We start from the raw sequence: 13,482 nt of genomic DNA, 5'->3' as shown, positions 1-13,482 counted from the left end.
TACAGTCACGCTCACCGCAGCACACCAAGATCCACCTGCACCAGAAGGGGACTGTTTCTTTGTTGGAAGAGAACTTCAGCAGGATCAAACACACAGTTGTTACCCTGCTTTGGCACCCTTTTCACCTGGTGTAGGGAACCTGCTTTGGCAGGGGGATTGGACTCGATGATCTCTGGTGGTCCCTTCCAACCCCTACGATTCTATGATTCTGTGATTTTCTCAGCTACTGTCTCTTGCTCCATTATATCCTCTGTTGTCTCCATCTTGCACTACTTCTCCAGGTCAGTGCTGATGCTGAGAGATGCAGATGGAAGTGAGGTACACATCCTGATGGGCTGCTGCCTGGGGCCCCATCCATGCTTGGCAGCACTTATTATAATGTGAGCCCTTGTGGTCCTGTGGATAGCAAACATGGATGGCTGTGAGGGAGCCAGGTCAGCTGCAGGCTGAACTACGTGGCCTGGATCAGTTACATCCGAAGTACCCAGTAATTCTCCATCCAAGATTTCTCAGAGTTAACTTGTACTGTAGGTGTTTGTTTTGCTGGATTGGGATTCTATTCATCATCTCCTGGGTGATCCCATCTGGATGTGCAGTTCAGTTGTTTTTTAGGAGTCATTGAGGAGCAATCTCACTTTGCTCTAACAGTAAGTGCGTGTTCTACTGTGGAGAACATACATCATCCATTACACATCTGAGCTTCATCCCCTGTGATTTAAATCTGGAGTGGGTAGAACCCAACACTGTCGCTCACACAAACCTCAAATGTACACAGCCATAATGTATGAGTCACCTCTGACACTTTGCCAGGTGCTGGGAGGCATTATCCTGTTTATTTGTATGCATCTCTTTCTTTCAAGATATCTTTAAGCACTTTGCAATAAGACTTCCAGAAGGATAAACGTTATTCAGGTGAAGCCAGCATGTCCCAGCCTGCCTGGTGCAATGTGGAAAACATTCACAATATTCAGCTTTTTCAGGCAATGATCTGTACTTGCCATGCCTGGTCTCATAGCTGCTGATTTTGAGTGAAAACTGATAAGCAGACCTCTTCCTATGTAAATCATACTTCAGAAGAGAAGTAAATTTTGTTTGGTGGACAATTCCACTTTACTGAAGGGGGCTGAGAGAAGCCAGTTTGCTTTGCAATAGCTACACATGTTGTTTATCTTCCAGTTTTTTTCCCATCCTAGACGAGGAGAATAGGTGAGTCACTTCTGTTTTATTTGTAGCCACTTCCCCCTTCAGACTCACAGGGCTGAAATGTTTGCAGGGGTTTTTTTCTTGTGGCGTAGAGCTGGATTCACTACTAACAATTTGGCTGCATTCATCAGCCTCTGCTCTCCCTTGTTTGTTCACTGGTTGGCTTTGAAGAGGAGTGTCAGAGAGATTAGTCTCTGCTCATGATGCCCACTCTCCCTGTTTGCTCCAGCCGGATTGCAGAAGATAGGAATCTGTACTGAGTTCCTGTTATGGACATTTTATTGAACGATGTGTAGGTATGTAGATACATTCACACAAATGCACATGCTTTATTGCTGCATACAGGTGGGATTTTGAGTTGGGCTCTGGCAACTGCCATATCCCCTCACTGCGCTGTAAATCTGTGTGTGAAATAGGTGCACCTTTCCACTTCCCCTCATTTGGATGCTGGAAAGCGCAATGCTTTTCTCAGTGTTTGGGCATGAACTGTGCGTGCACATGTTACTTGGAGATGCTGAAACTTACCCGCATTTAGTATTTATCATTTCCTCTCTTTTTTAATTGAAAAGTAGGAATAAAATTTAAGGAAAGACCTTAGAAACCCGTAGGAGATACTTCAGTGATTCTTACAATAGTGGTGCCTCAGACTGGGATTCTTGTTAGCTTTGTGTGCAGATAAATTCAAAGTGGATCAGACATACAACAGAGTTTATGTTGCTTCACAGGCACCCACACTCACCTAGCAGAAAAAAGACTTCCTGCACTGCATTTATGGTGGAATAATTGAACAGCACAGTAGTTACAGCAACACTGAACCAAAAGGAAGAGGAACATACGCATTGGCTTTTTGTGGCTACCCAGTGCTGGCTAGCCTGTTGCTATTCTTTTAGGCAAGCCTTAGATCTAATCACTGAATGTCAATTTACTTTCTTTTGATTTTTTTTTTAAAGCGAAGTCTGCATTTTCAGATGAGTTTTGCTGTCACAACAGAGGCTGCACATTGTGTGGCTGCTCTTGCAGTTTGTTGGGCCAAGGTTGACATCAGCTTCCAGCAGACTTTTGGAGCTTCTTGGAGATCTTGTAGGCCAGCCCTCTCTGGAGCTTGAAGTTGTTCAAATTTACTCTTTTCCACTTGTACTGTTACATGCTTTTCTGGTTAGAAGAGCAGTGCAGTCTTCATGTGGGTTGATTTGCACTGCTTTTCCCATACCTGATGAGAGCTGTCACTTCACGGTGGTTTGGCTGTGATGTGGTGAGATGGCTGCAGGCATATTTTCCAAAAGAGAGGAGAAGATTGAGGAGTGTCAGCAGCGGGCATGGCCTGCCTTTCAGCCATTTTAAGTATTCCTCAAAAAAAGTTACTTTGGTTAGCTAGAAGATGAAATTAAATATAACTAACACCTCCAGAGAAAGGAAGAGCTGGAGGAACTTCTTGAAACTGGGTTGCTATGCTAGGTTTAATGCGCTCATTATAAAGGGGAAGAGTTGTATGGGCTCAAAAGCTGGCAAAATGTAAAGGCAGAGCTAGGCTGGGTGCCCACTCCTGGCTGTGTTCTTGATGCAGCCCTCTTTTTTGCAAATTACTTTCCCTGTTGAGGCTTCTCTTTCCATATAAAAATGGGGACTCCCAACCTGGGCTATGTCAGATGTGTTCCAGTGGGCAGTGTGAGCTGCTTTGGTAGCAGCCCCATGCTTGCTCCTGCCTCTGTGCTGTATGAAGGCTGCTCTGCTGCAGGCTGAAGTGCCAGGGCTCCATAGCCCTGGGTAGGAGGCCCTCAGGGACAGGAACATCTGAAGTTTCCACTGCCTTTTCCTAGGGGAGTGACAGTCTGAGCTGTAAGTTGTGAATGAGCACCAGAATGAGTGCAGACCTGTAACAGAGCTGTCTCTCTCTGCTCCCCACACTGTCGCCCTTTTGAGATGCTCTGCAAGGCAGCGGCCCTTTGGCAACATCACTGAGACCTCCAGGTCCGGTACGGGGATGGATAGCGGCAGTGCAGAGTCGCAGCATTGCTGGTGACAGTGGGGGCACTTCAGTAGGAATGTGGCCACAGCTAAGTTGCCTTACTTAAGCCAGCTCTGTACAGCCAGGGAGGTACAGTCCAGGCTGTAACTGTAGGATTAGACAGCAGATTTATGAATTGAGTGATGAGATAATGGAACAGAGCCAAGAGGTGGGGAGTAACTGCTGTTCCCAGGGCTCTTCCAAAGTGAGATGCAGTCTGCTGCAGGAAGGGGTCCTTTTTGGATGAAGCTGTCCCACTAAAAAAAAAAAAATGCAGAGTGAAATACAGTAAAAAAACATGCCAGGATAGCTTTAAAGGAACATTTCACCCTACAGAAAGCCTTTCCCTCATTGGGACTTATTAAAATACAGATGTTTTCTTCAAAGGGGAGAAAGTACAAAGCACACCATCAAAGTAGAAGTTCAGGCTATTTCATTCTGCTGGTGTTCTTTCTGCAATGGACACAGGATGGTAAGGAGTATTGCTTTTAAAAGCTCATACAAGTGCCTTCCATGTGAAATAAATCACACCTATTTCCTGACTTAAAAAAGTGTCCAAAAAGGTCTTAAAAAGGCCTGATAATTGCTATCAATACTTAATTAGCTTGTCTGGTGAGTAATCCTATGTGTTGCGATTTTTAAAGTCTTTTTCATTTACATAAGCAGAGACATAAAAAGAACAATATTGAAATTTCAAATTCAGTCCTCTGCCATATCTAGGCCTTGTGGGAAGCAGTGGGTCTGCACTTTGTCTTCCCCTCCTCTGCCGCATCCCTGCCATCTGCTCTGGGGGCTCTTTGCCTTCTGCAGCAAGGCCTGTTGTCAGGGAGGTGGGAGTCAGTCGCTTTTACAGCAGCGGCATTCCCTTCTTCTTTGTCAGTGTGGAGAGGAAGCATGGTGAGTGGCTATGTTCAGGGATGGCTCTTGTTTTCAGCCTTGCGTAAGGATCCCTTGTGCTGTGGAAGATGAAATCAGGGCGTTTTTATCTGCATACAAACAAGAAGTAGGAAACTGTCCTGGCGGGTGCCAACGCTGTGCTGATGCATCTGTATCAGATATGTACCCCTGTTACAGAGAACATGCCAAGGAAGAGAAAATTGCATTTCTCCAGGAGGAATGTTACAGAACTGTTTCACCTCTTATGGGCAAAGGATCCATTAAAGGCCATATGATAGCAGCTCACATCAGAATTGTCAGGAATCTGTCTTAAATCAACAGAACGTTGTTTTAACAGAACAGTCTAAGTCAACAGAATGTGCAAACAAAGCAGAACAAGCTGACAACGAACACTTGAGTCAAACAGGCAATGCCTCCACCTGGTCTGCTAAGATAGACATCAAACATCACATAGAAATGCAGAAGGTAATTCAGGCCTGCACTTTTAATACAATCTGAAAGTCTATTGATTTTATTGGATGCTCAGGGACAGTTTTGTTTTGTGTTCTTTCCTCCTTACTCCTCTTTTTGGGTTTTCATACAGTTCATTTTCTAGTTTGCATTACACAAGAAGGTCTGGGGGGGCCAGCTGCTGCCCTGGCAGATGGACAGGTAGTCTGCAGGCTGCTGTGTGAGCAGGACACTGAGTGGTGGAATCGATGGGGCTTTTAGAACAACTCATGTAAGCCAACAGCCTTCCTGTATGATGTAGAGAAAGTGGATGTGATTTGCAGTGGAGGGGTGGGCATAAAAGAAAAAAGGAAAGTTGAGAGCACTTAGTAGTTCCTAAGCGTGAGTGCAATGGAAGAACATTCTCTCTGCTGTTTTGGCTTTGTGAGCAGCGTGAGTACTTGTGTCATAGTCAAGTACCTTCTCAGGCCGTGAGTGAGAAGAGCAACATGGCTGCACAGCCACTCTGAAATCCTTTGCCTCTTCCACAGTGGACTGTGTATGTTAATGATAGACCTCCGTTAGACACATGGAGTGAAATTCACCTGGGCACATGGGGCTAGCATAAGGGCAATGTGTCGTTTGTCTCATTGCAGCCCTGCTCTTCTCTAGCTGGTATGAACTGTGGGAGTCCTGATTCACTGTAGAAACTGGCTGTTTTTTAGATCCAGTGATTTGTGCCAAAGGGTTTTTGTATAAATAAAGTCTTGCGTGTGCAAAATTAGGTCTGCATTCATTGTCCTTCAAAGGACAGTTTTTTTGTTATAATGAATACTACCCTTAGTGGATCCTAAATCCACAATGCTCTGAACAACATGAGGTGTCATCTTTAGTATTTACCACTTTGAAGGCACAGACCAGGGGCACTCGAGCAGGTTTAGCTGATGTTTTTATGCAGATTCTTTTCAAAGGAAGGCTCTGAGGTTGATGATGCCCTCATTGATTGGGGCTAAAAAGTGCAAGGAACTTCTGAGGTCTAAAGATAGGTGCAGGTAGCAAGCAGGCAGCAGGCAGCATGGTGCTCTGGCCAATTATGCAAGATAACAATCCCTGGAAAAAACTGCAAAACTGCATAAATAAAAGACAGCTCTGGAAAATGCTGTGCTCCTGCCACTGCCACATCTGCAATGAAAACGTGAGAACACATAATTTGAAGGATGTGACAGCTGATATAAAACAAGATTGCTGAAAACAGATGTTTTCACATAACTTCTCTCTGAGATAGTAGGTTCTGAAGGCTGTGTGATTCAATGCTTCTAGTGCAGTGTGAGACTGGAAACTGAATATGTCCTGACTAAAGGAAAAAAATGGAGTTGTGCAGCATGGGGCTTTGTATCTTTTCCTCAGACTTCTTGCACCCAGGTGGCAGGTATATCATTTGTAGCCACAGGTACCCCTGCACAGAGCAGAAACAGAACACAAACTGCTCCCATCCAAATGGGGCTTGATTTTGTCACCTGGGTCATTGACTAATTTGTACGTTAGACTCACATGAGTGTTTCAGAACTGAGTAAGGGCATGTTCTCAGCTTCCCATTCCCTCTTGAAACCTTATCCTGTTTGTTAGGTTTTCTTTAAACCATGTGATTCCACTTCGTTGATACTGTACAAATGCAGGATCAAGTGCTAGAAATGGCTTCCTACAACTCATATTGCTTTTTAAAATAAGTAATTAAATATATGCATGTGTAGCTCATACATGCATCTAAGCATAACTAGTAATTTTTATTCTTCTCAATTAAATTGTCTGTAAAAATGTGAGGTGCTCTTTATTGTTACCATTATTTGCAATTTAAAATACTAACAGAGACACGAAATGTTATCTCAGCTCATTTAACAGGCCGTAAAATGGCTAAAAGGATGATAGAAATCTCTGACAAACCAACCTCAGGTGAAATACAGTACTCGTATTTGCTATTCAACCTCTGCTTTTTCATAACACTGAATAAAAATGGGTTGTCTTGTTAGACAAATAATGCCATTATTAGCAAGAAATGTTTCCATCTCACATTGGGGAGAGCATAGATACTGTCCAGTTCCATTCCCTTCCTCTCGGTTGACTTCAAAGGAAGCTGAAGTAACAGAAAAAAAAAATCATAGTGGACTTGAAGAAGACATCCTGCCCTCTCTTTGGCTGTGAGGAATTAATAAGACCTCGTTTGCTTTTGCAGTCTGTCCGTAGATCTCTCTACCTAGGAAAAATAAGTTTTAGTCCCTCTTATGTGAAAATGGACAATTTTGATCTAACTGTTGAGCGATTCAACAAAAAATCGTCACCTGTATAAAAGGCTGTGTCTCTGATCCTAGGCTTGTCCCTCAGAAGAGCCTTATGTCCCTGAAATGAGTCCCAGAATCTGCAGTGTGTGACGTGACAAATACTTCCTATTATGTCTCTTTTGAGGTCTTGTGGAGGTAAGTTATTTCACACTGCTGTGACAGTCTACAAGGGAGAGGGAAACACCCTCTCCAGACTGCCCAAAGAAAACTCGGAAAAACGAACAGAATGAGCACAGCCTCTCCCTTCTCTGTCTGGCCTCTTAACTCTTCAGTACAGCTGAAGGAGAGCACTACCTTGTCTCCAGCTGTTGGTGGCAGGAGAAAATACTTGGGTTTAGGAGGAAGTTTGGTGGAGACAAGGAACCGGGAACACTTGGAATGGGAAACTGGTGCTTCTAAACATTTAAATTCCCTTGTTTATTTCTTTCATATAAGCATCTGAGCAGATGATCGCTCAGTGGTTTCTTGTGCTCCATCTCATTAAGAAATAGGACATAACTGCAAGTGATGTTTTCCTTGAGGACCAGAGGTTTAGAACTTGTGATAGAAATTTCCACCAACAAACAGTTGTTATGTGCCTTTTAAAATGTATGTTGGTAGTAATGTTTGTTTCTTTGGTTTTAACTGAGTTGTTTTCATGCTTGAAATAGCATTTGCCTTAATCCTTCCTGTCTTGGCCCTTTGTTGGCCTGATCAGTTTGATGAAAGTAGCCAGTACCCAATGAAGAGTTAGAAAAGAGCAGAAGAAATGAGAGTTTTGTAGCAGGAAGTGTTACAGAACAATAGATGAGAAACACTGCTTAGGATAAAGTAAACACTTGTAGTAAACTTAGGTTCCTATCCATGTCCCTTTAAATATCCTCCCTGAGACAGGATCAAAGCAATCTAGAAATGTATGAAATGCAAAGAAATAGTGCTGATTTGCTGTGGTTTTGCTGGGCCTTCCAAATGGGCTGTTTTGCCTCAGTTATTTGGGATGGCAGCTGTTGGCTCAAAACGTGCCTAAGGGATAGTGCCTAGTTACTGCTGTAGCAGTACTGCAGCACTGAGGGAACTCCAACGCCTGTGGCTGCCCACCTGGTACCTGATGTTGCTCAGCCTCAACATCACATAGCTCTGCCATTGCTTGCTCCTAAGATGCCTGTACTCTGGCACTTGGAAAAAATCAGACCAAATGACAAACTCACTTCAAGCAGAGACCGTTTGCTTTGTGTTGTGGACTTCAGAGATTCTCTAAATTGTGTTAAAAAAAAAATAGAAGACCATCTGCAAATACTCAGCTTGTATGCACCTTCAGACAACAGCCCTGCTATTGAACTAGATGGAGAATCTCTCCTTTTTACTGCGAGATTATTGTCAGAAGCGGCTTACAACTGTTCTCCCAGAAATAGATGGTAGTTCTGTGGGTAACAAAGGGAAAGAAGTGCTTTCTGTCACGATTTTCTCATATTGGAATTTATCTTTAGATTTGCAATATTCTCATAGCACTTATTCTCTGTTTCAAATTTGACATGACAAACTGTTTAAATGATCCAGTGACTTTTCACTTGCACATGCAAGATGGAAAAATCATAACAAACTTGATGCTAAAAGTGGAACATGAAATGCTGTGTGAGATTCTCCTGTAGCACAAAGTGGTGACTTCACCAGCAGGCTGCCCAGCCAACGTTTGGATGCAGCTGTCACAGAGAGGGCATTTTACACACCAAATGTCACGTGCAGTAAATACATCAGAAATCAAAGCAGGACTGTATGCCCAACAAAGAAACCTGGGTATCATATGGAAGTGACAGCACAGAATCTCTTAGAAAGGACCTCTCTGAGTTTACTATGACCACAGTTGTGTGTGCATGTAAAAGTCCCCATATTAGCAATGGATCCAAGTAATCAGTTTCAACCGACATTGAGTTTGAAAGGAATTAAAGATAATTTACGTGCTTCAAATTCTGTGAAGATAGGAAATCATACTGAAAAGGAGGCATAAATTAGTAAAAGTAAGGAAAGGCTGCTAAACTTATGCTTTATTAGACACTGTGCCCACATTCAGCGTCTTCTCAGCTGGAGGAAGGCTTCTAGTTGAAGCTGCCAACCACCTGTGAGGATCATTGTCCAACAGGACGCTTCTGAGGAACATGACTTTGCCACTTGCATGAAGACTACAGCTGAATCAACTTCAAAACCAGTGCCGTGGGTCTCCTAGGCAGAAACAGAGGAGTACCTGGGAGTGGTCTACCTCAGCTAACCATGCTTCATAACTTGTTTGTGCATGAGCATCTTGAAAACATAGAGGATCACGAAACTGCAAAACGGCAGTTTTGAAGTCACATGGTGTCATTTAGCTTTTAGTGTTCTCAGGTTTGAACTCAGAAATTGTTTTCCAAATTCACGTGGCAGTAGATTTTTTGCAACTTGTGATTTCTGCTACAAAACATACTTGGAGTGCATTTATCCCACATATGGTGTCTTTAAGAGGCTCAAGTATTTTAGTAGGGAGGCACTTCAAGATGGGACTGACTTAAGGAATACTGGGCAGAGATGGTTTCTGGACTCTTATCTGGAAAAAAGGAAAACCAATTCCTTGTTCTTTTTCAGCCTTTTACTGTTTCTTTTGGAAATCCAATGGGAATATGAAGTTTTCACCAAAATAGTTCACTGTGGCACCTTGGATCTATGTTTTGTTAATGGTGCCATAAATATTACAGAAAAGCATCACACAGAGAGGTAACCCCAGTGCCATTTGGAACACGAGAGGAGCAGAATGAGGGCTGCAAAACGTTTAAAAATGAAATTAGAACAGAAGATAAAGAAGCTTTCAAGATAAACCTAATCTGTGTAAACCTGAAATAAGTGCTTATGCTAGCTACTTTGGCCTCTGTGTCTAATTGCCAGAGAAAGGTATGGATAATTTACGCACTTGCACATTTTAGGATGATATGTTCATTGGCTGACTCTATGACTGCCCTAGAGAAGATGCCTGCTTTCAGACTGCTCAGGTGAAATGCAGCCTTCAAACTTTGCTTTTGTGAAAGCTTAGCAGGGGGTTAGGTGGTAACTTATTGCTGTTGGCCGGACAATGTGAAAATTATCACATTAACGAGTAAAAATGAAGCAGAAATGCAAGACAATAAGGTAGTAACCTTGTTTAAGTTGTTTCGTAGAACTAAATGTTGGCTTTCTGTCCAGATAAATCATTGGGAAGACTTTAAGTAACCTCAGCTGGCTGAAATGAGGGAACGAATTAACAGGAGTAACAGCTGTGCCTTTTAGGTTAGCCCTGTCTCCAGTAAACGTGCAGGTAAACACCTCCAGAGTTTCTGCCTGGTTAACCAGTGGTTTGCTTTTCAGTTTAAAAAGAACTCAGTAGAAACCAGTTATTAAAAGCCTTGCAAATTCTTTTCCAGGCATCCAGTACAAATCTTCCTATATTTCCATCTAGGTGAAATCTAAATAGGAATTGAATAATTTCTACTGGCACGCTCTGATGATATTCAAGGAGTAGGTGTAGCAAGCTGTGGGAACCAAGAAATAAAGAAAAATATTGCAGTGCTGCCGAGAGTAGGTGTAGACATTTTGTACCTGCTAAACCAAAATGATGGGCCTAACATTTAAAATAATATGCTGATGATAATACGCTCAAGAGGAGGGGTGATTTAGGCAGACAATGATCTTTCCTCTGCTATCCGGTTTCCCTTATGCTAGAAGGAACCTAAATGCTTTGCAATGCAAATAGAATGGCAAATAAAGGATGTGTGAAAGCGGGATTCAGCTGAAAAAGTCCTTCTCTTGAGCAACCCCAGGAGGCAGGCTGTGTTTTGCTCGCCCCGCCCGCTCCGGACTGCTCTGCTCGGGGCGCAGCCCCAGCTGGGGCGTCGGGATTTGCCTAGTTCTGCGCGTTGTGCCCTCCGGTGTTGGAGCCCTTCAGCGTGATCTGGAGAGGAGAACACAGCGACAGGGCTTCCATTGCTATCTGCTGGAGTTACTTTGAAACTGTGGGAGCAGAATAGCGGCCAGCTGGCTCCCGAGTCTCCAGGTAATGCAGATGGCACAAAGCCATCTTTGCTTGAGGTCGGTGTGAGAGCAGCATTAGGGCACCCTTGATTGTGGGTTCTGTGTGCAGGGAGGGTGTCCCGACACACGCAGCCAGGAAAATGGCCTCAAGTTGCACCAGGGCAAGTTTAGGTTGGATATCAGGAAAAACTTCTTTACAGAAGGGTTATTAAGCAGTGGAATAGTCCTCCCAGGGAGGTGGTTGAGTCACCATCCCTGGACGTGTTTAAAAACCGTTTGGATGTGGTGCTCATGGACATGATTTAGCAGAGGGTTGTTAGAGTTAGGGTAGTATGGTTGGGTTGTGGTTGGACTCGATGATCTTTAAGGTCTTTTCCAACCTGAGCAATTCTGTGATTCTATTATTTTTTAAATCGAGCATCTGGCAGATCAAATGAATCACGAGGCTTGATTTTATAAGGAGAAAAACCAATGCCTCTAGTAAGCAAATGCAAAGCAGGACCAGTGCAGGAACAGATAGGCACCCAGCTTGGGGGACTGTTGGCGTTAATTAGGGCCGAGTGCCACTCGTGTAACTCCCACTGCTTTCTTAAGGGTCCCAATTCAGCTCAGTGTCTGTAGAGATATGCACGGGCTGCAGGCACGGCTTCTTGCGCTATTAGCAGTCACATTCTGGGACTTATTAAGGCGAGGATTTGCTGAACAGACTGTACTGCAAAATCATTTTAATTAGCATCTACACTTCTTGGAAAGCTGCCACAGATTGCGGGGAGCTGTCGGTACAAAAAAAAAAAAAATAAAAAAACACACACAAAAAAAACCGGCTTCAGGTGATGACCTGAAATGAGCTGGGGCACAGCGTGTCCTTCGCGGTGCTTTCACAGCAACCACGCGAGCCGTTTTGCAGAGCGGCGGGCTGTGCGGCGCCGTGAGCCGCCGGGGCGTCAGAGCACGCGGCGCGGGGAGGCCGTCCCGCCACAGCCGTTGCTCGGGACGCGCGGGGCGGGGCGGCGGGGCGGCCGTTGCGGAGGGCGGGAGTTTTGAACGGCGGCGCTGCCGAGGAGGATGCAGCGGTGCGGGTCAGGAGCTGCGGGCGCGGAGCGGGTGAGGCGCGGGCACCACGCCGGGCCGCTGAGGAAGGGCGGGATGGAGCGGGGCGGGTCGGGAGCTGCGGGGCGTCACGCGTGTTCCCGTCCGCGTGCTGCCGCGGCAGCCCGCCTGCCGTGCCCGCGGGGAGACCGCTGTGCGTTTGGGAGATTTGCGCGATGGGTTTCGGCTTCGTGACGTCTGGTGCGTTAGCTTAGGCTCAAGGAACGAGTGTTGGTTTCTTAGGGGCAGGCGCGGGCCTTGCTCAGCCTTTCTGGGCGGTGCAAAGTTGGACTCGGAGTAAAACATTGCTGTAAACTATTTGCTTCTCCTTCTGGAACGAGAACGGAGACGGGGCAGTGCTCTTTAACATCTTCATCACCAACAGCAACTCTGGGATCCAGTGCGTTCCCAGATGACACCAAGCTATGTGGTGTGATCTGCTCAACCCCTGAGGGACGGGTGCCATTCAGAGACCTGGACAGGCCTGAGCAGGGGGCCCAGGTGAACCTGATGAGCTGCAACAAATCTCAGTGCAAGGTCTTGCACCTGGGTAGCGGCAACCCCCACTGCCAGTACAAGCTGGGGTATGAAAGGATAAAGCACAACCCTGCCAAAAGGACGTGGGGGTACTCGTGGATGACAAGCTGGACAGGAGCCAGCAACATGGCCTTGCAGCCCAGAAAGCCAGCCATATTCTGGGCTGTATCAGAAGAAGCGTGGCTAGCAGGGTGAGGGAGGTGATCCTGCCCCTCTGCTTTGTGCTGGAGAGGCCTCACCTGGAGTACTGCATCCACATGTGGAGTCACAGAATCGCAGAACAGCCAGGGTTGGAAGGGACCTCAAGGATCATGAATCTCCAAGCCTCCTGCCACATGCAGGGCCACCAACCTCCACATTTAATACTAGATCAGGCTGCCCATGGCCCCATCCAACCTGGCCTTGAACACCTCCAGGGACAGGATGTCCACAACCTCTCTGGGCAGCCTGTGCCAGCACCTCACCATTCTCTCTGCAAAGAACTTCCCCCTGACATCCAACCTAAATCTTCCCTCCCTCAACTTCAAACCATTTCCCCTTGTCCTGCTGTTATCTACCCATTCAAAGAGTTGATTCCCCTCCTGTTTGTAGGCTTCCTTTAGGTACTGAAAGGCTGCAATGAGGTCACCCTGCAGCCTTCTTTTCTCCAGGGTGAACAAGCCCAGCTCCCTCAGCCTGTTTTTGTAGGGCAGGTGCTCCAGTCCCCTGATCATCTTTGTGGTGCTCCTCTGGACTCTCTCATACAGCTTTGTCTTTCTTGTACTGGGGGCTCCAGACCTGGACACAGTACTCCAGGTGGGGCCTAGTACTGAGTCCTCAGTACTTGAGAGACATGAACGTGTTGGAGCGTGTCCAGAGGAGAGCCACAAAAATCATACAAGGGATGAAACACCTCCCCTAGGAGGACAGGCTGAGAGAGTTGGGGCTGTACAGCCTGCAGAAGAGAAGGCTCTGGGTAGACTTGAGAGCAGCCTTTCA

The 13,482-nt window shown here is 45.5% G+C and overlaps 1 protein-coding gene across 17 annotated transcripts in view; it reads left to right on the top strand.

Moving 5' to 3' along the window:
- The window catches only part of RTKN2 (rhotekin 2), a 189,808-nt gene that overhangs the window by 140,336 nt on the left and 35,990 nt on the right, over positions 1-13,482 (top strand). For 2 of the 17 annotated variants that reach the window (XM_085229326.1, XM_085229335.1), the window contains one exon: positions 6,901-7,005. The exons of 12 other annotated variants lie outside the window; for them this stretch is intronic. Coding sequence is in view for 3 of the 5 variants with exons in the window: in XM_085229340.1 (XP_085085466.1) it covers positions 11,944-11,982 (39 nt within the window). In the remaining 2 variants the exon portion in view is untranslated. Of the gene's footprint in view, positions 1-6,900; positions 7,006-11,721; positions 11,983-13,482 lie in introns of those variants that run through there. 3 more of the 17 variants (XM_085229323.1, XM_085229321.1, XM_085229340.1) reach the window with 2 other exon arrangements.

Source organism: Meleagris gallopavo, chromosome 8 (assembly GCF_905368555.1).
Source record: "Meleagris gallopavo chromosome 8, MGAL_WU_HG_1.1, whole genome shotgun sequence".
Lineage (NCBI taxonomy): Eukaryota > Metazoa > Chordata > Aves > Galliformes > Phasianidae > Meleagris > Meleagris gallopavo.
This window is presented reverse-complemented; position numbering and strand designations above follow the sequence as displayed.